The sequence below is a fragment of the Argiope bruennichi genome, chromosome 10, assembly GCF_947563725.1.
Source record: "Argiope bruennichi chromosome 10, qqArgBrue1.1, whole genome shotgun sequence".
Classification (NCBI taxonomy): Eukaryota; Metazoa; Arthropoda; class Arachnida; order Araneae; family Araneidae; genus Argiope; species Argiope bruennichi.
In genome coordinates, this window is record NC_079160.1 from 97,561,627 (window position 1) to 97,586,304 (window position 24,678).

The 24,678-nt window shown below is 30.4% G+C and overlaps 1 protein-coding gene across 1 annotated transcript in view; it reads left to right on the top strand.

The window, feature by feature from the left end:
* The first annotated feature begins 1,573 nt into the window (after positions 1–1,573).
* LOC129988706 (peroxidase-like) overlaps positions 1,574–24,678 on the top strand; it is a 54,969-nt gene continuing 31,864 nt past the window's right edge. The window contains exons 1-5 of the mRNA XM_056096977.1: positions 1,574–1,651; positions 11,635–11,750; positions 16,355–16,406; positions 20,822–21,009; positions 22,600–22,767. Coding sequence (XP_055952952.1) covers positions 1,635–1,651; positions 11,635–11,750; positions 16,355–16,406; positions 20,822–21,009; positions 22,600–22,767 — 541 coding nt within the window. The 5' untranslated portion in view covers positions 1,574–1,634. The remainder of the gene's footprint in view (positions 1,652–11,634; positions 11,751–16,354; positions 16,407–20,821; positions 21,010–22,599; positions 22,768–24,678) is intronic.

Consider the following 24,678-nt stretch of genomic DNA (forward strand, 5'->3'; position numbering starts at 1 on the left):
ATTAGAACACGATTCTTTGAGGTTCAACTTTGGGTTCATTTATATCATTCTTGTCCTCACCAAAACTAAGACCATATATTTTAAAATTAATTCGTTTAGTTTTTTCTTAAATTCACACTTATTCTCTTTTGTAGCCAGAGATCTGAGAATAGTGGGAATTGATATTGTTATTTTCAGATATACGCAAAGAATATCTTTGTTGACATTCGTCATTTAAAAATTTTTTATCATTTTGACAAACATTTAGAAGACTACAGTCTATAGTAAGATTATATTTCGATAATTCAGTTAGGCCTAGTATAATATAATGTAAAGTATGATTTAGAGCATACAATATTTTGTGAAATGGTACCACTTCTTAGAAAAAATGAAACTTTCTTTTAAATTGATTATAGTTGTGGTAAAAATATGTCTTGCACATTTATCGTTTCTAATTGATGTTGTATCGGAAAATGTCGTGGTAAAATGGAAATTGTCGAATCAATAGAATGCATAATAAGGGTTATTTTTAAAGTTTCCAGATATTTTTAGTAATTGACAATCTTGATCTTAATTTTTAAGGAGTCAATATTATATTGAGTAGTTAGGAGGATTTAATGGTGCAGTTGATAGTCTGAAAGGGAAGGTCGACATACAATTATATGCATTTTGAATTTCTTGGTTTTCATAAAATCTGCAGGTAGCATATGACGATTTATTTTGAAAGTTCATACTAGAGTTGGGAGGTTATTAAGAGGTTGCCAATGCTGATATTTTTTTTACATTTGAAAAGAAATTTGGATCGTTACCGAAGCCAGATTTTTTAATTTTGATTGGTTATTTCTTTGAATCTTCTTTAATTTTGTAGCAGCTATAAAACAGTATATTGTTTTTTGGAGGATTATTTATGGAGAGAAGCTGCAGAATCTAGTAAGTAAGTAATCCGTTAATCCTCCAGTAAAAAAACAATTTTAAAGTGCTTATAATTTTTTTATCATATTGGTTTAGCTATCAATGGATGTTCCGAATTCATCTTTGATTTTCAGTTAAAAAATTTCATCCGAGAAAAACTGCTCGTTTCTTGTTAATGATCTGTCAAACAAACGAATAAAATTTTATTAATTGAAATAAGAACATTGGAATACTTGCTTTAGATAACGAGCTTTCTCCTTGTGAAACATCAACACATGTAATTAAAATTCTCTAGTTTTCAGAACATAATTGATCAATATCAAGATCAGCAATCTAATTTCGAATAGAATAAAATAAGGTTCTAGTTAAGCAGATATATTTGTAAAACAAAAAAAAAAATCACTAGCATCATCAAAAAAGAATTCGGATTACATTCAAAGAATATTCTTAGAAATTCCACAGAGGTTTTATGATATTCTTACTGCAAGAAATTTCAGCTGCAAGTAGTCTCAAAGGAAAAAAAAATCCATCCTCATGATTTCTTCATTAGCTCATTTTTATGAATATTAAAATACCTTAATATTTTTCAGTGTAGTGATAAGTGCTTAATAGTCAAGGTGTTCAAATACTGATAATATCACCACATTGACGAAACAAAAGCATTAAATAAGCAGGATTCGGTACCTCATCTTAGAATCAGTTTCAATCAGGACCAATACGTTTCAGTACCAATACGGACCAGTATGTTAAAACTGCTGCGGTAAGTGCAAGAATTGACTATGTATAATCTTGAAATATAAAAAAAAATATTTTTAAGAAATTAAAAGGTTATAAAAAAATTCTCCTAAATTATGAAAAGATAAGAACAATTTTAACTTCTAAAACGTTACGTCCTTAATTAGATTACAATAAATTTTTTGAGGTTAAGTGAAATTGGGATAAAGTTAAGTATAATTATTAATTTCATATCTGATAATCAAATTCTAAATTAATATCCAAATTTTGTGGGATTTTTATTTAAAGTAGATTAAGTGCGAGCAATTCATAATTCTGGATTTATGTTAGAAATCTTTATTAATAATAACAATGAATATATGTGTACTAACCATCTACAGGACAGACCATTTGAATTACAACTACCAAATTCGGCGCATTTGTACCTTGGAGGATAAAAATGTGTGCATAATGGAAGGATTGTTTTGAAATTTTAATAAGAATTTTAATTAATTAAAAATAAAGCTGAAATTCCCATTAATAATTTCCAAATATATTATTGCACAAAAATGCATTTTGCAATGTTTCAAAATGTGAAAATTGCCTTTTTAATGATATCAATTTAATAGTAGTCCAAATTTTCCTGATTTTTAACAATTTTTGAAAAATGCGTTTTTGTCTTATTTCTACTAACATTTTAAGTTGGTTATTTGAAATTCAAACAGTTTTTATTGTTTCATCAAATATGCTACATTATCTTCCATATTTGAAAGCTAAGGAAAAAGGATTCTGTTTAATATCTGTTTGGTTCATAAGACTAATAAAGAATTTGCGTAATCGCGAATGTTAAAAGAAAGACGAACGGATAATTGCGTTTTTAATAAGGCTATAATGTCAGAGGTCTGGTTTCTATTAGAAATTTCGTTTCCACAAGAAAGAGAACATATGTAATACTATTAAAATAACATGGTAAATGTCTAGCAGTTTCGCTGAATCAAGGACATGAAATTAGATCTCAGCGATTTAATCGAAATTAAATATATCCAATAATTTCTTCGAACCAACTGATTGGTATTGACAGCTAGCGAATAATAAAAGCAAACGATCTTTAGAAAAATATTTTTTTTCCGTATATTAAAAGAAGGAAAATTTATTTTTATAAAAAAAAATAATAATCTGGAAACCAAAACAAAGATTGTGAAGCTGTAAAACTTGGTTTTACAAGTTTTAAGGAAATTTGAATCGTAATTGTGATACATAATCTTTGTATAATAAATGATGTGATTTCTTTTTTTTTTTTATAATATTCATTGTGACCTGTTAAGCTTCTATTATTTTCAGCTCTCCTTGTTAAAAAGAATTTTGTATATATCTCTATATTTTTCCTTTTTAATGCACTAAAACTCGAATTTTCTTTAAAATAATATATTTTGTAATAAGTATTTTCTGATTTTTAAACTTTATTTTTTTTTGACTAGGCGCCTTTAGCTTTTCACTGGAGATATTCGTTATATTTCATTTCAGTTAAATCTTTAAGATATGACTCCATGTTCATGATTCTGTTAGATTGTCAGGTATTATAGCCATGTTATTTTATCTCTCCAATGTTCTATTTATTATGTACATAGGTATTTTCAATGAAAACCTGTTCCATGACACCATAGCGCTATTAAAATCGTAAATATGCGATGTCTATCTTCTAAACTTTACTATATCTTCTAATGTACAGATGTTCTATAATGAAAGAAAATCAAACACTTAAATATTTGATGGAAAAATGTTAACAGTTTGAATTTCCGGGAAATAATATAAATTACAGTTAAAATATAGGCAAAAATATTTTTTTAAAAAAATTACTAAAATTTATGATAAATGTGCACAACTACTCAATTGGTATCAATAAAAATTTATTTTTTAATACTATGAAATGATATGAAATCCATCTTTGTTCGATAATATTTTCGAAAGTTATTGCGGAAAAATGGAGAACTTTAGATTAATCTTTAGTTAATTTAAATTCCAAATAAAATTTTAAGAAATCGTTCCTAGGTGCACGTTTCTATTCTCCAAAAGTGTAGATGTAGCAAATTTGAAAACTGAACACTCTACAGGTCATACGATTTGACCTGTAGAGTGTAACACACGCACGCACGGATGCACACACACACACAAAGACAAACAAGTTCTCCAGAAAATTGATGCATTTATGCATTTCCTCATGCTCCTAACGAAGGGATAAAAATGCCTAACTCTTGCACACACCTTTGAAAGATACCTAAGATTCCCTCACTTAAATTGATATGTGGCAAAAGAAATTTCTATCGGAATATAATAGTAAAATCACTGAAGAGAAAATTTTTTTTCACTTTGCTCTTGTATCGCGATGTAGACTGACGCATCTCTTATCGCTTTTTTTTCTGTACTTAATATGGCTCCCATGGTAAAATAAATCGAAGTTAGAATTTCAAAAATTTCTACTTTTCGGTTATGTATCTGCCAAATTATGTTTACTTATATATAAGTCACATCTTTATTCGATGTTAATTCAATTTTTGTTTTCTCTATTTTACATCCACATTCTAAACAGTCATACACTTCCCATCAATATTTTTAAAATTACGTTCCATTAATATTCTAAATTTCAACTCTAATTGCTACATAATCGACATATCTACTACAGTAAATAATTTCTTTTGCAACAATAATACTTTTATTTAAGATTTATTTTTTTAATTTCCTATTTTTGTGATATTTTTAATTTTTTTAGTTAATATTTTTTTGATTAATGATACATTTTTATAGATTAATATGAATGAAAAAAAAAGCAATAACATTTTTTTCCTTTTGGAATGCTCTAAATAAAATAGAGTTTTAATCATGTTTGTAATTCGATTCACCTTTCAGTGAATATTCAATATTTACTTTCTTATGATTACACAGCATCTTAACTTCTTTATAATATTTCTTAATTTTCAATAAAATATGTAATTGTCTTCTCTTTTTATCATACTAAAAAACTCGTCTTCAAAGTATTTTGGGGCCGCGGTGGCCTGGTGGTAAGGTCTCGGCTTCGGAACCGGAGGGTTTCAGGTTCGAGACCCGATTTCACCGATGAAACGTTGTGTAAGGGGGTCTGTTACACGTTAAATCCGTCCTGACCAAATGTCCTCTCGCTGGTGTGGTGTGGAGAGGGAAGTGCCAGCTCAGGTGTCGTCATCGTCACCTGACCGCGGTTCAAAAATACGAGGTCCATCCCAAAATTGCCCTAGTGTTGCTTCAAACGGGACGTTAATATAACTAAACTAAATCAAAATATTTTATTTTTATTACTTTCAACTTCTTAGTTTTTATTATATATGTCATATTCCATGACTACAAATATTAAGAAATCGAAAAATTAATATTTCTTTAATCGCTTTATAGATGGTAATTTAATTTATTTTTTACCTTACTATTTAATTCTTACCTTATTATTTATTATTTTTATTTTAGGTAAATTAATTTATTAATTGATTGTTATGGGCTTTAAAATTATTAAAATATTCGAATTTTCATCTGAAACCAATAGCTTGAAGAATTGATTAGAAATTTTTACTCCTGCAAATATAAACATGTGTTGTAAAGTAAAAGCGTTTAAAAAAATCGTCTGCATTAAGCCGAGGTATTTTTCGTTGTGTAATGACGCATGAGTAGACCACCGGAAGCTTGCTATGTGCCGTTGCCAATAAAAGAATAAATAAATCTTGTGAAAACGATTTTTTTTATTTAAGCATGGAAAATAAATGATATTATAAGCCTGGAAAGTAGTAAAATTAATAGCCAAATATATCGAAAAGCCAAATTCGGGACAAGAAAATTAACTAACTGAATTATTTTATTTAAATTCGCTGGGAACCCAGGTCAATTTTTTTTATATCCAGAACTTTCCGTCAGCTTACTGATCTTGAATAGCATCTTGCTTTCTAAATTTCCACGCTTCGCATACTATAGAGATGCATTTGATCTTGATAGTTTTAACTGTCTGTCCTATAATTTTAAAGACAGCCTTAACATCTTGATAATTTTTATGTCTGTCACAAGATGATTCTTGAGCTCGGAAGCATAACAGGGATGGTTAAGGATCTAGACATATTATAACTGATACGCCCTCGTTCGACCAATGACTTAGTAATTGTAAGTATTATCTAGGATGATACTTACTAATTATTCCTCTTTCTTAGTTTTCTCTTTCTCATTACTAATTGTTGTTGTTTCTAAAGGCACTTGCCATGGACAAGCTCGCTGACGAAGTCAGCGATTTTAAGCCAAGGGAGCGTCTTTTGTTTTCAGCAGCGCCAAATAGGGCCAAGAGTACGTCTTAGCTACTCACGCATCACATTCGCTTGCACAACACCTTTTTACAGGGGGGCACACTCACATATCTCACAGATAGAACAGATGAAGAACAACCAAGCCCTAACTGGGACAGACGCGCTACCCCTATGCCAGGACGCCGGCTCATTACTAATTATTCTTCTTACTACAATTAATTATTCCTCTTTCTTAGTCTCTAAATTAAAGGCAAGTAAAATCGCTTACCTTTGTTTTGTTGGTTGGAATCTCTTTGTTGTTAACATACTGGTGTTGTTGTCTCCATCTGCAGCTGAAAATCTCAAATTTCTAATTAGTGGCAGGTTCAGTGACTATGACTCATTAACACGGGGAACTTATCTTTAAGAAGAATATTTTAATAGTTACTTGATTATATGTTACATGATTAAGAATATATTTACAAGTTAGAAGAGTATAAAACGCGTTCGTTTGTTGCCGCCAAAACGAGAGAAAGTCAACAAGCCCCTGGTGGCGAGAAGGGAAAGTTCTTTACAGTTAAAACTGGTTACAGTTAAGGCCTGGTTTCCAACACTTAGTATAGGTCTTTAACCACAGCGAATGGTCTCTTCTAAATATTCCCACCTAGTTTCCAACAAAGGTCTTACCCCCCCCCCCTCCACCGCATAAGATTGTGGTTCTTGAGTAAGGCTGCAAATCTTGCATGACATTGGGGAATGATAGTTAAGAAATATAGATACTTGGCGGGAATTTAGCATTTTTATTGAAACTATCCAACCCCCGGGGGGCACCTCGAAATGAGGATGAGATGTTTCCAGTATGGTGGTTGGATCTCGCCACCCTGGAGGGTACACAAATAGGTGGGGGATCTGACTCCTCCTATCGATGACAGAAGGTACTTCCTTCGGGGAGGGTTGTACCATGGCCGGTAATGGCCCTTAGGACTCAACCACAGTTCCCGCCAGTGTTACTGTTGCTGCTGTTCGGCCATTCATTTTTTATGGTTTAAATGTGCCTTCGTGGTGGGTCGGAGAGTCAGATGGTTGACTTACTGAAACTATCCAATGAATATTATTTTGGACGCCTATTTGCTGGCTGATATGGCCTTTAGAATGGTAAAACTCGCAAACTCCTTGATGATTACATAATAATTCTCTTAAGATTTTAGCAGTTTCCAGATTTGTTATGCAAAACTTGCTTTCTTAGCATGTTACAAAGATGACGTAGCATCCTTGCACATTTACTGTCATCCAGCGGGTGTGGTCTCTCGAAAACTTTCTCGCAGACTCTCAAATAAAAATGCTATCTCAGAAGACGCTTCTCATGGAACTGGTGCACAATAACTACGAAATATCAACCTTTGGCGAGAATTTTGCATTCCTGTTGGATCTTGTGAGTGATCCTTGGCGAGTGCTTTGGGGATTTCTCCCTTATATGCTGTTAATAGTGTCCGAATATCGAATTTGTGTTTTAGACACGTTTTTTGCAACCGATTGAAACAAAAATTTGACACAATATTACACTTGTAGTCACCGAATCCCATACCAAATTTGATATATTTAAGTCATTGCGTTTTTGAGTTATTGTATTTACATGTTTCTGAAAGTATAGACCAGCATACTGTTACAAACCTGTGATGCTGCTTCTCAGCATAGTTGGTTCCATAGGAGGTCCCAGAGCTTGGGGACAAACTTGGCGATCATTTGGCGACGAATTTGGCGACTTTGGTGCCAAAATACCCGAAATATCCGAAATATATAGCCGAAACATCGAGAATTTTCCCGATCCGTCCAGTAGGAACGGAGATACACCTGGAACGTTCCTGATTGGTTGAGAGGCTTCTAGCCCCGTCTCCTAAGACCTATAAAAGGAGCTGCAGCTGCCGGGGAGTAGTCATGAATTGTGTCGTGGACCAGTGGTGGACAGAGAAGAGTAATCGAAATCGACGATAAAGAAGTGGCCTTCCAGAGATAAGTGGAGCAGCGACGGAGTGAAGCTAGTGCTGAACTAAACTGTGTGCTACTGTCTGTAGTAGAGTCTGTTGTATGCTGCACGCCTCGGCTGAAGATAATTGTCTTCTCTGTGCTGTATATAGTTGTCATCTTTGTGCTGTCCTGTGTGTCTTCATGTAAATAAACGTCGTTGTTTTATTTTCTACTGGCGCCTGGTGATTGAGCCTCCTTCACACCATATAACCCCCACTATCCAAACGAACCCCGGAAATTTCGTAACAATACGGTCAAAAAGATATTTGATTTGGCTCAAAATTTGATAGGTGTCTACATCATAGATGTAAAATCTGCATACCGAATTTTATCTATCTAGATCTATTCGTTTTGTAATTATCGTACCAACTTATATTCGAACAGCCGCCAGGTAGTTTCCTCTGAACGGATTTACGTCAGGAATTTGATCGAAAGCTACAAATTTGGTATAAAGACCACCTGCCCAAATTCACCCATTTAGATGAAAGCGTTTTTAAGTTTTTTTTTTATTAGAGGGGTGAACATTTTTTAAAATATGTCTTTTTCGTACTCAGGTAGGTCTAAAATGTGGAGATTCGTCAAAATCTCGAATTCGAACTTTTTGATAATTGCAATATTTTATCTATACTTCGTATACGAGAAAGTAATAAAAAATTTAATTAGGCTTAATACTGCTTATAATGACTTGAGCTGATTATAATGTTTTAATTCAAATTAGAACTAAATAGTTTTGACATGTAAAAAGGTCAAAACTATTATAAAAAGATTTTTTTCTTCTCTTGATTTTTATAAACATTTAGAAGGAGAATGAATCTTCTGGAAAGGTATAAAAAAACTTTATAAGTTTCAGGATTATTTAAAGAGAATAATGAAAACAATTTAGATATAATTTTTAAAAAAAATTAATAATATTTTCACACGATAACTTGAAATGTGCGATCTTAGATTTAATTTTAATTTCTTAAATTAATTTAAATTAATTGTCTTAATTAATTTAAATCATTAACCAGTTTAAACCGGTTTGAAACATTCAGGAGACTTCTCTATCGGTTTCTATCCCTCCCTCCCTCCCTCCCTCCCTCTCTCTCTCTCTCTCTATATATATATATATATATATATACAGGGTGGTCAAAAAATACTTCCCCTATATATGAAACCCTATCCACTCAACCAATCGAACCAAAATTTCAGACATGGTTGTTTGAAGGTATGCGCTGGAGATTGTGATGATTCTAAACAAGATGATTCTAACTGGAGATTGTGATGATTCTAAACAACGCAGAGCTCACGGTTACGGTTACAGTGAGAGAATTTCGAAATTTTCGAATGGCAACACCCACTTTTTCCTTGCGCAAATTGATCAGCGTATTGAAAAACCACAAATGACGTTGGAACGATTAACGTGTGACGAAAATTGCTGGCGTAAAGCCTTTGCAAAGAAGAGCATTATAAAGGACTAATGACAATACAGAGAGGAAAGAAAAAAAAGCTTTTATTGGAGTGGAAAGTTATAATTACAGGTTTTCAACGTGTTCGTCTTCGCAGGCGACAACGCATTGCATTCAGAAGATTGTGGACAACAATGTCGAACGTAACATGAAAGAAGGAATCTGCATATGTGAACACGTGTGGAACTTCACACGTGTTATTACATCTTGCAATTCTGACACATCTCGTGGACTAGGCGTGTACACCTTAGATTTCAGATAAACCCAGAAGCAGAAATCCATAGAAGTGTGGTCCGGGATCGCGGTGGCCACGAAACCGCAAAGTTATGAGAGATGACTCTATCACCAAAGTGTTGTTGCAGCACTGATCGAACACATTGGGTGACGTGTGGAGGAGCCCCATCTTGCATCCATTCCATACAATGCCACTAATGACATTTCGTTGCTACTGTTTAACCCTGTGAATTATGCAAGGTGCGTCAAAGCTCCTCCTCTCTGTGTTGTCATTATTCCTTTATAATGCTCTTCTTTGTAAATGATTTACACCGCTAATTTACGTCACACGCTAATCGTTCCAATTCCATTTGTGGTTTTTCAATACGCTGATCAATTTGCGCAAGGAAAAAGTGGGTGTTGCCATTCGAAAATTTCGAAATTCTCTCACTGTAACCGTAACCGTGAGCTCTGCGTTGTTTAGAATCATCACAATCTCCAGCTCATACCTTCAAACAACCATGTCTGAAATTTTGGTTCAATTGGTTGAACGGATAGGTCGCTAGGGTTTCATATATAGGGGAAGTGTTTTTTGACCACCCTGTATATATATATATATATATATATATATATATATATATATATATATATATATATATATATATATATATATATATATATATATATATATATATATATATATATATATATATATATATATTTCGAGCTTTGAGTTTGGAGCGACCGATTTTGAGATGAAATAACAGCTATGATGTCATAGTTCTACATCAACCTTTTAAAAATGCATCTGCTGTCAAAGAAGCATACGTAATAATAAAGCAATAATGATAAAAGCAGGTCAGCCTTTTAAAAACGCATCTGCTTTCAAAGAAGCATTGATAATAATAATGCAATACTGGTAAAAGCAGGTAAAAAAAAATATATGTGATTAAAAGACGATGATGAAAATTGCCATTTATGCTTTATTCATTGCCTACGCGATTTCGAGCTTCAATATTCCTTGCCTACGCCATTTCGAGCTTCAATATTCATTGCCTACATGATTTCGAGTTGCAAAACCCCCTAACCAAAACAACATCATGTTCTCACATGATAATAACGACAAAGAATTTGCTGCATGACATCTTAGCACCATTATACAAAAAGTGGGACCATTTTTGTAAATCAATAAAAATCCTATATTGATTTCCTTTAATTGTCTTCACTTTCATTAATATATATAAAAAACATACTTTTAGGATCTATAGAAGCAATATGTATTTAATGAAGATAATATGAAGACACATGCAAGAAACAACTGGAACTATTTTAAAGAAATCGCAAAGGAAAAGTGTAGAGCTGATTTCTAGGTGAACTAAATGCTTGCAGTTATGGAAATGATCAACACATTGATTAAAATTGAATAGAAATTTTATGACAAATCAAAATTTTTTTCATTGATCAATAATTTCAAATACTGCATGAATTTTAAAAAAAATTCTGTGATACATATAAAACTTCAAGGCTGAACAGGTTCGGTATTTATATTCTGATAAAACATCCTCCGATTCATCAATTTTTTTTAAAAATATTATTTAAAGTTTAACCACTTTGATTTCAAATTAATGTTCGAATTTTAAGGAAATTTCAAATTTCCAAGGAGAATAGAAATTAGGGAAATGCATATTACAATGAATAAAAAGGTATAAGGTTTTTATAATAGTATTAGTGTGTGATTATCAAAGTTTGAATTTAAACAAACATTTTGCTGAAGTTGCCATTAGGTCGAAGTTATATAAAATAATGAATTGAAAATTTTAGAAACCATTAATCTGGGCGAATGAGCTGGTTGCCAAGTGCGGCAAGTAAGTTGTATGTCTTTAACCCTTTAAACACGTTTATGATTTTGGGAATATCTTCGATTTCTAATGAAATGATTACTGCTATTAATCATACGTATTTAGTACAGATAAGATGTCGAATGATATATCTTTCAGAAAATTTTAAATGTAATCATAAACTTTTATATTCTTTGCTTTCCTTTTATATTTCAGTCTTTGTATTTTCACTATCTACGTTAAAGTGGCAATCTCTCAAGACTATGGATTCTATCAAAGCCCAACTAATCTAGGAAGTGGTATAAATTTTTATGGACGAAGACCAGACGCATGTGAGTATGCAAAAATGGTGCTATAAATAAATCTTTTCTTAAAGTTTTTGTTTACTAAAAGAATAAATTTGAAATCTTTTGTATTTACCATCAGCAAACTTATAGATAATCATCGTTTTTTCGGTACTGGTGATTTAAAAAAAAATTAGAATAAATTTCCATTAGTAGTATGAATTTAGCTTTACTGCAAAAATAAAATAAATAGTTAAAACACAATATACGCTATAGAAATCCTGATCATTAAGCATACTGTTATGAAAATCATCCTGTGGATGCATGATAAAAGTAGATCAACAAACTGGGTAAAATAAAATAACGATTTATTCTGCGAGAAATCCAGAATACGAAGCACAAATATCTGAGGTGCACATAAAGAATATCACTTGTAGAAACCAACAAGTAAGTAGCAAATCATCCATATTGGCACAAGATATTTTACGATATTCCCACGATGTTGTTCGATGCTCTGAAAATGACGGCCAATGTCGGAAAGATATCGTTACAATACTGTTCGGGCTTTTGTGCTAATAGAGATTAACCGAACAACAAAAACAGCACTCGCCGTGATAACCTTGCACTGCGATCAAACGTTTCAAAAGAAGAGTGAATCAATTGCCAAAACCTGGTTCGAAACAGAGTATGATGTCATATGGAATTCTCCTGTAGAATCTCTTGATCTCGGTTCTTGATAGAGATAGAATCATCATTCTTGCTTTCCTTTTTTCCTTTTTGTAGTTAATGCCGTTTAATTCTTCGCCATTAGGGCCCATTTATGTCTCCAAGGTCAGAGGGGGAATAAATCGAATGATTTATTCAGCAACCATTTAGAAACCCAATAAAAGTTTTTTCCCAAATAAAAGACCAATATAGAAGGAAAACAGTGTTAGAGTTATATTTACATTAAGTTTTCTTAAGGCTATGAAGTATACGGAAGGTTTTAATGTAACCTTCGTGCCAATTAATTAAATAGTTGATTTCTTATTAATTAAAAACTTGAATGGATCTGATATATCTTCAGATGATGATGCCTTCCACGTCGATGGAGATTTAATATATAAATTCTTGTATTAAGATGCACTGATAACCTAAAGTTGCAAATGAGAAGAAATTGTTTCATGCTATAATATTTTATGTTATAAAATTTAATAACTCAGACACGATTTCAGCTAGACGTATGTGTTCTTAACAAGGTATCCATAGATTTCTACCAAATGTTAAATAGAATCCATATATTCAGAGGAAGTCTATTTGGCTGTTCTAGTACAAGTGAAACCAATAATTATATAATTTAAACAGCTGTACAGATAAAATTTGATATTCAGGTTTAATATCTAAAATGCAGAGTTTTATAGAATTTTGAATAGTTCAAAGGTTAACTAAATGCAATGATTTAAATAAATGGAATCCGCAACTTATAACAGCACTGTGAAATTGTGTCTCTATATAAATATGTTCCTGCTAAGTGCATGAAATATTTCTTCGCTTAAGGCGTTGTTTCCATATTTAGAGTTCCTGAAATTCAATTTTTTCAAATGGCCACACTCAAACTTGAATTCCTCAGATTGAAATAACTTACATATATATCACATTTTGTAATTTTGAGAAAATGGTTGATGAGTTAAAAAAAATAATAATTGGAGTTTCTAATGTTAGATTAGAGTTCTTTTCTCCAATATATTTCAAAATATAATGACGTTTTGAAAATAATTCTTATCAAGCATTAAAATACTGAATAATCAAGACAAAACTGCTAGATTTTAAATTAAGAATATTTTATATTAATTTTCAATTTTAGTATGTTTCTGTTTAACAAAAATAACATTTTTCATTTTATCAAAGAAACAATTTTTAGAGCTTTCGGATTTCTTTACATGTTTAGTTTAGTTATATTAACGTTCCGTTGTAGAGCAACACTAGGGCTACTTTGGGACGGACCTCGTAATTTTGAACCATGGTCAGATGACGAGGACGACACCTGAGCAGGCACCCCCTCTCCACACCACACCAGCGGGAGGACGTTTGGCATGACGGATTTAACGCGCAACAGACCCCCTTACACGACGGTTCTTCGGTGGAATCGGGTCTCGAACCAGAAACCCTACGGCTCACAAGCCGAGACCTTACCACCAGGCCACCACGGCCGTAAATTTTGTTGAATAAATATTGATAAAAATTGATGCTAATGGAAAGATCAAGAATTAGAAGATCATTATTCCAGATTTCACTCATTTTTGTCAAATAGTGTTTAAGAAATGTGGCAATAACTGAATGCTTTCAAAACAGCAAACATTTTGCAAGGTTTTTTTGGCGGAGGGGGTCTTAATTTTACAAATAAGTACTTTGAAGGAATAAAAAAATTATTAATCTATAAGGGAAAACAAAGCATGTCTTTCAACTTTGATTTATATTGATATTTATTTGTTAAATAAATTCTCATACATATGGAAGGTTCAAATCTGATTGCATCTCAAGGGTAGGGATGACGAATATTTTACGAGTGGTTATTATGTAACCAATATCAAAAAATCACAAATACAAGTGATCAATACTTTTCAAAGAGGGGTGTGATTCATATCCTTGATACGATCTTACTGGTGATATTTCGATTACAGGTTTTGGATCACGATAGAAACTAACAATCGATACGATATCACTGAAATTTACCGGAGAGGTGATTTCACTGGAAAGTAACAATCGATACGATCTGTCCAATGGAAGCTCTCGAACATATAGAGATGCATAATCCACGATTTTTGAATAACAAATAATTTTGCTATTGTTATTTTTAAATATTTGTTCCAAATATCTGTTATTTCAATCATATTATTAATTAAAAATTATTACTTAGTATTAAATATAAAATTTATTAATTGTAATTAATACTTAAATTAGTAAATTAAGTAACGTGTGATTGAATTAATTTATCTATTTCAGCTTACGTCATAAATTTGATTTTTTTTCAAAACTATTTCTTTCATTTCTTTATTGGAGTAAACCATTCTCTGAAAAATTTGAATTAAATATATATGTCATTTCTTTAAAATGTTTACTTTAGTTCTATGTTCTACCAATAGATGGCGCCAGCGTAAACAGAATATATGTAAAGTCATGTCACAAGGAATTAAAAATGATTTGAATGCAATAGTGCATCATCAAATGCGAATATCGGAAAATCAAGATCACTGTCACAAAGTGGAGCGGCGACTTCACACTTTCCAGTGAAGTTACCGCTCCGATAAATTTCAGTGATATGCAATTCAATGATACGGTAATTCGAAGAATAACCGGTCCGTTCACTTTTCAAGCCATTCACAGATTTCTCCTTTTTTGTTTTGTTCGAGAGCTTCCATTGGACAGATCGCATCGATTATTACTTTCTATCGTGATCCAAAACCTGTAATCGAAATATCACCAGTAAGATCGTATCAAGGATTTGAATCACACCCTTCTTTGAAAAGTATTGATCACTGGTATGATATTGGTTACTTAATAACCGCTCATAAAATATTCGTCATCCCTACGAACATAACAGAAAAGGGGAAATCTGTGAATGGACCGGTTATTGGAATCATCGTATCACTAAAATTTATCGGAGCGGTGATTTCACTGGAAAGTGTGAAGTCGCCGCTCCACTGCATGAGAGTAACCGGTTTTACTAGTATTCGTATGTGTTGATGCACTGTTCCATACAAATCGTTCTTAATTGCTTGTGATTTGACTTTGCATATATTCCATTTACTGCTGGCGCCATCTATTGGTAGAAAATAGAACTAAAGTAAACAATTTAAAGAAATGGCATTTATATTTATTTCAAATTTTCCAGAAACTGGTTTACTCCAATACAGAAATTAAATAAATAGTTTTGAAAAAAATCATATTTAAGAAGTAAGCTGAAATAGATAAATTAATTCAATCACACGTTACTTAAATTAGCAAATTAAGTATTAATTACAATTAATAAATTTTATATTTAATATTAAATAATAATTTTAAATTAATAATATGATTGAAATAACAGATATTTGAAACAAATATTTAAAAATAACAATAGCAAAATTATTTGTTATTCAAAAAATCATGGATTATGCATCTCTACTCAAGGGAGGCTTTATTTGATCAACAATTACTGTTGTAGAACTGATTTGTGAAATATTTAATAAATGAAAAAAAGTGATTCTGCACAGAAGTGATAGGGTAAAGTTGTTTCAGTGACATATTTTTTTAACCCTCTAAGAGGCCATTTTTTTTCTAGTCATAGAATAACAAAATATTTTTAGGATTGAGATTGGCTTAAGAAAAATGATTTATTTAGCTTATTAGATAAATGTACTCTAATTAATTAATTAATTTTGTTAATTAATCATTAATTTATAAATGTTTGTTTGATATAAGGAATTAAAGCATCTAAGTTTTTGTCTTATGTAAACAATTTATCTGAATTTTCTCCAATCTACATAACTTTATACAAAGATTAGTGAATTTGGTGAGAAGCAGATTTCCTATGGCTCTAGAAAGGGTTAATTAAAAATTTTATCTATTATCAAAAATATTTAAAAAATAATATTTTATGATTTGTAACAACAGTGAGCTTATCTTTATTTTAGCAACCTTAAAGATTCCAGAAGTACTAATATTTGATCCAGGTGACTGTTCAGGGTAAGTTTAATATCTGAGTTGAAGCTAAATTTTCTATTCTAGGTTCCAAAAAATATATTTCTTAATTCAAATAAATCCATTGATAGCTTTGAAGATTAGAATTAACATGCCAATGAATGAGAATATACAAATTAACTATACTTTTTGAGTTTCTGTTAGGTATGATTTTTTTTCTTATGAAACTTGAAAATTAAGTTAGTAAAACAAACTAAATCTTTACAAAAGATTTTTTAATTATGATCTACTTTTTATAATAATATCCATTTTTGAATATTGCAGCCTTGTTTGGGATTCTTACTCTAAGAGTAACATTGAAATCCTTGCACAAACTACAAAATAAATTCATGTTTGATAATTGAAACAAAATGTTAATTTCAAACTTAACTATTAATATTTTTTTATTACTTTATTAATATTTTTAAAACTAGTTATCATGATATTATTTGAAATCGTAGAATAACACATCTCAAACAAAAGTTTTTTTTTTTTCAGTTCCAGAATTCTGGTGGATAAAAAAAGTACTTACAGCTATTTTTCAGCGATCTGTATTTTCGAGAATTCTTCTTCTTCTTCTTCAAATAATAATAATAATAATAATAATAATAATAATAATAACGTAAATATCGATCTGAAATTTTTACTACTGATTGTCTTTCTTTGTAATCATTATCTAAATGGAATTCTAAATACCTCGCTCAAACAAAGAAAAGAAAAAAAAATAATAATAATTTTTCCAAATTTTTTCCTTTAGAAAACTAATTCTCCAACCAATGAAGCTATTAACTTTCGAAAGCTCATTTTATAAGTCTCTTTACCACTTTTATCTTATTGATTTCTTTTAAAATTAACATCTTTTTATTTAAAGATGAAAAATTGTGTCTTAATAAATTGACCCTAAAATATAGCTTTTATATATTTTTCTGCACATTTTAATAATTTTCTTGCAATTCGATTGTTCGACTGGATTATAAGAGCGAAACTTTCCAATTCCAAAAAGTCTAAGTTTTACTCTTTATAAATTTTATCACATGTTCAAAATTATTTTAAATGAAAAATATAGGTGAAATGTATTACACTATTTTATATTACCATAATAATAAATTTCATATTAATAACTATATACTGTTTTTTAATTTACCAGTAAAAGTTCATAATTTTATTTTAACTTCACAAAATTAGCTCATAATTTTTATAGGGATGGTTCTAAAATTAAAAAAAAAGCCATCTGAAAACTACCATTAATGCTGGTTTGAAATCTGTTGATGAAAAGGGATGTTGTTACTATAAATATTGATGTTTATGTGCTTTTTAATGTGCAGATGGTTCCTCATGAAATTTTTCGATGTGAAATCTGTATAGGACACTTACTCCTTTTAAAAGTTTAAACTCACCATTTCATTTTAAAGCAACGAAACTTTTTATGAGCATTTTATTTTAAAGCAATGAAACTTTTTATGATCATTTTATTTTAAAGCAACAAAACTATTTATGAGCATTTTATTTTAAAGTAATGAACCTTTTTATGAGCATTTTATTTTAAAGCAATGAAACTTTTTATGGGAATTTTATTTTAAAGCAACGAAACTTTTTATGAGCATTTTATTTTAAAGTAACGAAACTTTTTATGAGCATTTTATTTTAAAGCAATGAAACTTTTTATGAGCATTTTATTTTAAAGCAATGAAACTTTTTATGGGCATTTTATTTTAAAGCAACGAAACTTTTTATGAGCATTTTATTTTAAAGTAATGAACCTTTTTATGAGTATTTTATTTTAAAGTAATGAACCTTTTTATGAGCATTTTATTTTAAAGCAATGGAACTTTTTATGAGCATTTTATTTTAAAGCAACGAAACTTTTTAAGAGCATTTTATTTTAAAGCAACGAAACTTTTTATGAGCATTTTATTTTAAAGTAATGAACCTTTTTATGAGCATTTTATTTTAAAGCAATGAAACTTTTTATGAGCATTTTATTTTATAACAATGAAACTTTTTATGAGCATTTTATTTTAAAGCAACGAAACTTTTTATGAGCATTTCATTTTAAAGCAACGAAACTTTTTATGAGCATTTTATTTTAAAGCAACGAAACTTTTTAAGAGCATTTTATTTTAAAGCAACGAAACTTTTTATGAGCATTTCATTTTAAAGCAATGAAACTTTTTATGAGCATTTCATTTTAAAGCAACGAAACTTTTTATGAGCATTTTATTTTAAAGCAACGAAACTTTTTAAGAGCATTTTATTTTAAAGCATTAAAAATTGAATTTATTTACGGGTTTAAATATATGACAGAAAAGAAAGAGTTACAGTTACAGAAAAATATTTATAACTTTATCAAGACTAACCCACATTTCAGAAGTTATTTTTGCCAAATTACACAGAATTTCAAGATAAGGCTAATTATAAGTAATAAGATACTTTGCTAAAGATAAATTTTTGGCAAAAATTTATCTTTGCTGAAGTTAGAGAACTTCAGCAAAGATAGCAAACCAGCTTGATGTTTTTCCCACGAAACGACACATTTTGATTTAACCTTTATCGAATTTCGAAGAGATTGGAAAATTCAATTTGTACGTCTTTCCTTTTATTAGTTGGTGCCTAAATTTGATTGCTATTTAAAATTTTGACTTCAAAACCCCATGTTAAATTTTATGTATCTAGTTTGTGTTTTTGAACTGGTGAGTTTAAACATACAAGAGTGGGCTAAGCAAGCAGACAATGAAAAAATTGTTGAAAAGGTCTAAACATATATGCAGATCTATAATCCTAGTGTAAAAATCATATAAGATCAAGCAGATAAATTAGGATCGGTGACTACAGTGCATGCTGCCTTAGAGTATGAATCATATATGCCTCACAGTCTCTGATTTTGATTAAGATATTCTTAGTGAAGAATTAAAAGTCTCTTCTTTTTTTGCAGGATTAAGATGTTTATTTGCATCAAATTTAGAAAAAGTGATTTAAACATTTTCGTAAACTTCAATATTCCTTCACTTCATAATAATATGCAAGGTAAGAAAGAGACCGAGTTACATATTTCCTGTGTCTGCAGGATAACTTGTTGTGAGGAAAACTATGATGATACCGTTTTTGGAAAGTCAAAAACAGTTAAGAATTTCATTGACTTTCTATCATTCGAAAATGGTCATTAACAAGAAAGGTCAATTGATAACAGTCAGTCGAGAATTTTGAAAAGTTTCTTTGGTTGTAGACCTGTGTGATGATCATAAAATCTGATAGTGAGAAATTCTGATTCCAAAAATGATTTTTTCAGTATCAAGGAGGTTGGAAGCGTATGGAGAAACGAATTATCGGTAAAAAAGTTATCATGTGATAGAAAAGACTTCAGACCTGAAAGGACCAAATGCAAAGTTTAAATAAATTAATTATTTAACCCTTTAAAGGGTCATTTTTTTCTAATCATATTATGTTAAAATATTTTTAGGCTTGAAATTAGAATAGGAAAAGGGATTTCTTTAGCTTATTAGATAAATTTAATTTGATTCATTAATTAATTTGGTTAATTAATAATTAAGTGACAAACCAAGGCACATCATTTTGTGTGAGATAAAGAACTGAAGCATCTAAGTTTCTGTCTTTGAAAAAAAATGTGTCAGAACTTATGCCAACCTACATAATTTCATACAAAGATGGATAAATTTGGTGGGAAGTATACTTCCCACGGCCTTAGAAAGGGTTAATTAATTGAATAACTTAATAACTTTTAGCTTAAAAATACGTCATTACACTTATATTTACATATTTTTAAGTATGGTATAGCTTGTAATACCAGTAAGTGTAATGTATTTTTTATTAATTTTTTTCAAGAATCGAGATGAATCTTTTCATTTTCATTACTTTCATTTTTGATTAAATAGTCTCTTTAGGCTCAAAATCCCTGCAATAAGGGGCATGCCCATTTTATTTCTAAAAATAGACTACCTTTCTCCGTTAAGTTTAGTCAGTTAAAATTTTCATTTATGCCAATCATTCACGATCACTTTACGCCACGCAAATAATGCAATTACCATGGCAAAATAGAGCATGGATATGGAATCAGGCACAGTTGCCGTAGAGCAGAATAATTAACTGAATATTCAAATTTTTAGAATTTTCGTTACTTTACTCCATTTTGAGTTGGCGTTGCCTGTATGTGAATGTGAAAATCTGGGGGTGGGTGGGTTTCTGGGGAGTCCCTCCACACAAACTATATAATATAGTTTGTGTGGAGGGATGGACTTAAAAGTGCTTCTACGAGACGTTCACAGACGTAATTTTATATGAGGTAATTTTAGTGAATTTGCCTGAGTGGAGTAATCGTGAATGAATGGACTAAACATGGGATGGCGTGGCGTGTTCTTAAATGTGTAATCTTCCTTACATACGCATGATTTGTTTCATTTTCACAGAGATTTCAATACTGGAGGAAGCTCATTTTTCAACGATCCTGGAATTTGTTGTGAAGGTGCTGAGCCAATCCAGTGTAATTATTCGTTTCCATACCGGAAGTACGATGGATCATGCAACAATCCTTACATTCCACGGCTCGGCATGGCAGAAATGTGCTTTCTAAGATTGACACCAGCATATTATGAAGGTATTGCATGAATGATTAAAAAAATTCTTAGAATGACACTTAAGTTTTAAAGCTCGAGAGATATTTGTGATGTAAATCAAAGGGAGGAATTTATGTATAGAAAGGACTATAAAAAGAGAGATATATATGCATGCATATGTATTACCATGGGGTTGAACATACACGCACTAAATTTATGTCGATTGCTATCACATTATTAAAAAATCACCACACAAGAATAATTTTGGACTCTTTTTCCTTTTATTCTGGCCATCATTGCTTAGCAGCACGCTATCTTGCTACCGCACACATCACTCGCTCACGATACACTGAAGTGTTTTCCCCTTTGCCGCAAGAGGGCAGCACAAGTGACAGGTCGGAACAGGGGTCCTAAGGTTCATAAATTTTGCGTGTGTCAGTTTTGCGCAATATTATAGCATTTACTTCACTTTTAGAGTCAAACATGATCGGAAAGTCAGAAAGATAATTATGTTCAAATTCCAGCATGAGTAATATGGGTAATTACCCATATTGTAAATGTAATTACCACATTTCCTATGTGCAGTAATTACAAGAGAGTCAGAATCATTCTTACACACTGTACTCAAATTGAAATGCACTTTTGTGGGCGCAATTTCAAATTCATTAAAAAATTAAAGCATTAACAGAAGACAAACTTATCGTTTTTTGGTAAACTAAGATAAGATAAGATTTTACAGACACTGAAAAGGAATTCCTTGCCAATCGTTTCTAGAATAAATAGTAAATAAAGGATGTCCCAAAATTAACGCAAGATTTGAATTCGAAGCTATGTATTAAAGTGTTGACAACCCAATTAAAAAACTATTTGGCAGCTGATAGCTTAGGGTTAATAAAAATGGAGCATTATATGATAGAAAAACGTGTTTTCATTGTTGAATAATGTTTCAAAAATAATGAAAGTCTGGCGGTCACAGTTCGAAAATTTGAGAATTGGCCCACTAGATCATGGGATTTAACACCGTCAGATTCTTTTTATGGGTTATTTGAGGTTAAAGGTCTATACCGACAATTCCACAAGCACTCGTGCATTGAAGGAGGAAATTCAATGCTGCATCAACAAAATTCAGTCCCATTTATGCAAAATAGTCATGGAAAATTTCAACAAAAGAGTGCTTATGTGCCAACAAAGCTGTGAAGGCCTTTTGCCCTATGTGTTATTCTATAATTAACCCTATACTGTGTACTTTACAATTCAATAAAATTATGAAAATTTAAAAAAAAACTGTGTTTTTTAAAAAAAAAATTAATTCAAATTTTGTGTTAACACATTGTGCTATCGTGTAATGTTCCATTTTTACTAACCCTAAACTATTAGCTTTTAAATGTTTTTTTAATAGGGTTGCCAATACTTTACTGCACGAGTGGTGGCAAATTCAAATATTGCGTTACTTTTGGGATACCCTTTATATTTCCCTCCGATGAATCAATCCATATTTTATTCTTTTTTCTTTTTCTAGTTTGGTAAAATCAGTTGCTTCATTATCATAACCTTTGCATGGAAACACAAAGGATGATGAACTAGCTACTATACTAGCTATATGATAAAATCGTAATTATGTTACATTTTAGGCAAAGGTGGCATTCGAAAATCAGTCACTGGTGATCCTTTGCCGCAGCCTAGGAATATCTCTCTGAATATCTTGAAGAATAGTCGCCAACCTACTAGAGAAGTAACTTACTTATTTACGGCGCACGGACAGATCATAGCACACGATCTAAGTCGAACTGTTACACCATGTAAGTAATTCTTTACGTGTAAAAAATGTTTAATGCACTAATTGTGCTGTATTGTTTACGGTAAATTGTTCAATGTAATTAGGAGGTTAAAATTTTACCATTTTTATGAGAATCAGTTAGCATATTATTCAAACGTTATGAATATCAAAATTGTACTAATTTTTCTGTATTTTCGAGTGAAGAGCCTTACTTTAGTATTAATTTAGCTGCAATAAAATTCATTAAAGGATTAGGCTCCGTCAAATGAAATCTGAACAAGTTCTTTCGAATTCACAGATTATATTAATTAACGACACACACACAAGCCCACACTCACCCACACGGACATATAAATTCACCTTCCTCTTTGATACAACTTAAAAACAAAAATTCAATAGAATCAGTTTAACGTAAATTAAAACGTACGTGCTTTATGAAATAAAAAGCGGAAGTGAAAATACTATTGTGGTGTAAATAATTATTAATATAAATAAGCAATTGATTGTTTGGATGAAATAATTTTTTTTCCCATTGTAACATTTAAAATATTGTATCCAATCAATTATGTCTCAACCCAAATTTTAAAATTTTATTAAAATTAAGGGAAAATTGTTCACTGAAACCTACATCATTTTAAAGATAAGTTTTTGAATCTTAGATAATATAACGACCAATTTTGTAAAATAATTATTTTTGAAGATATGAACATTAATTTCCATTTTTTTAAAGTCATAGAAATGAATCATAATCATCTGTTTAGATTCTTCTTGCGCTCGATTAACCTTTCTTTTTTGAAGCCTATTTTTTATTTCTTTTATATCTTCTTTCTACTGACTGAATAGACTTTTTGTGATATAGCGAAAGCTGTCTAAACATTTCAAGTATAATATTTTTCTCCTCCATTAATTAACTGCGAAACATTTAATTTTAAAAAAATTATAATACGAAATTAAATCTTGTGTGTTACCAGATATCTATACAAATCTTAAAAATATATGAATTCTTTTTTCTAATATACATGTATTTTAAATGAATGAACACAGATATATAGTATAAGCTTGTTAATTATACTATTATTACTATTATTGAATCTCTTTACCAGAAGATGTAATGTTTTCAAGTTTAACCTTGTTACTGATGGGATTTCTGAATCAATGCATAAAATTTTCGAGTAAAAATTGGTGAGAAAATATTTTGTTATTCAGAAAATTTTGAAAAAAATCACAGGTTCATAAGAAATGAGGCAAATGAATTAAAATAAAAGTAAAAAATATAACGGAAGAAGGAATATTTAATGGAAACAAAATTTAATTTTCTGATATGCAAATCTTTTTTAGTTAAAAAAATAGGGAAATATAACAATTTTTAATTTCAAAAATCTGAACCATGATTAATAAATTTTCCAAAAAAATCGAGCTTTTTAATGTATAAATTTTTTTCAAATTCCTTTAAAAGTGTATTTAGAAAATATTGCAACCTAAATTTTTGCTTGAATGTCAAAACAAAAAGATACATACTCTTATAAAATAATAACTTTATTCATATTTATAATTTCATCGAATTATTATGAATTTGTTTACTCGTAACTTCATTAAGATTTAAATTTCTTGTCACATTCTTTTAAAAGTCTTAGATGTTTACATCTTTTTCTTTAAAATCCAGATTAAATTTATTATTTTATTTTTTTGTACATTATTGAAAATGTTTTATTTTGTACATACAGTTTTGAGTTATTTTCCAAATTTAGAGCCTTGATTCATCTTACAACTAATTATTATAATTTATAAAGCGTTGCAAAGAGTTGGTTTCGAATTCTTTTCGAATGGAATCCCAATTTAATTAAAATTAGTCTAGAAATCGGCATTATGTTCTGCAAATTTTAGAATGTCGTATTACTATTTCGAAATATACAAACTGCTTAGAATTTCTGAA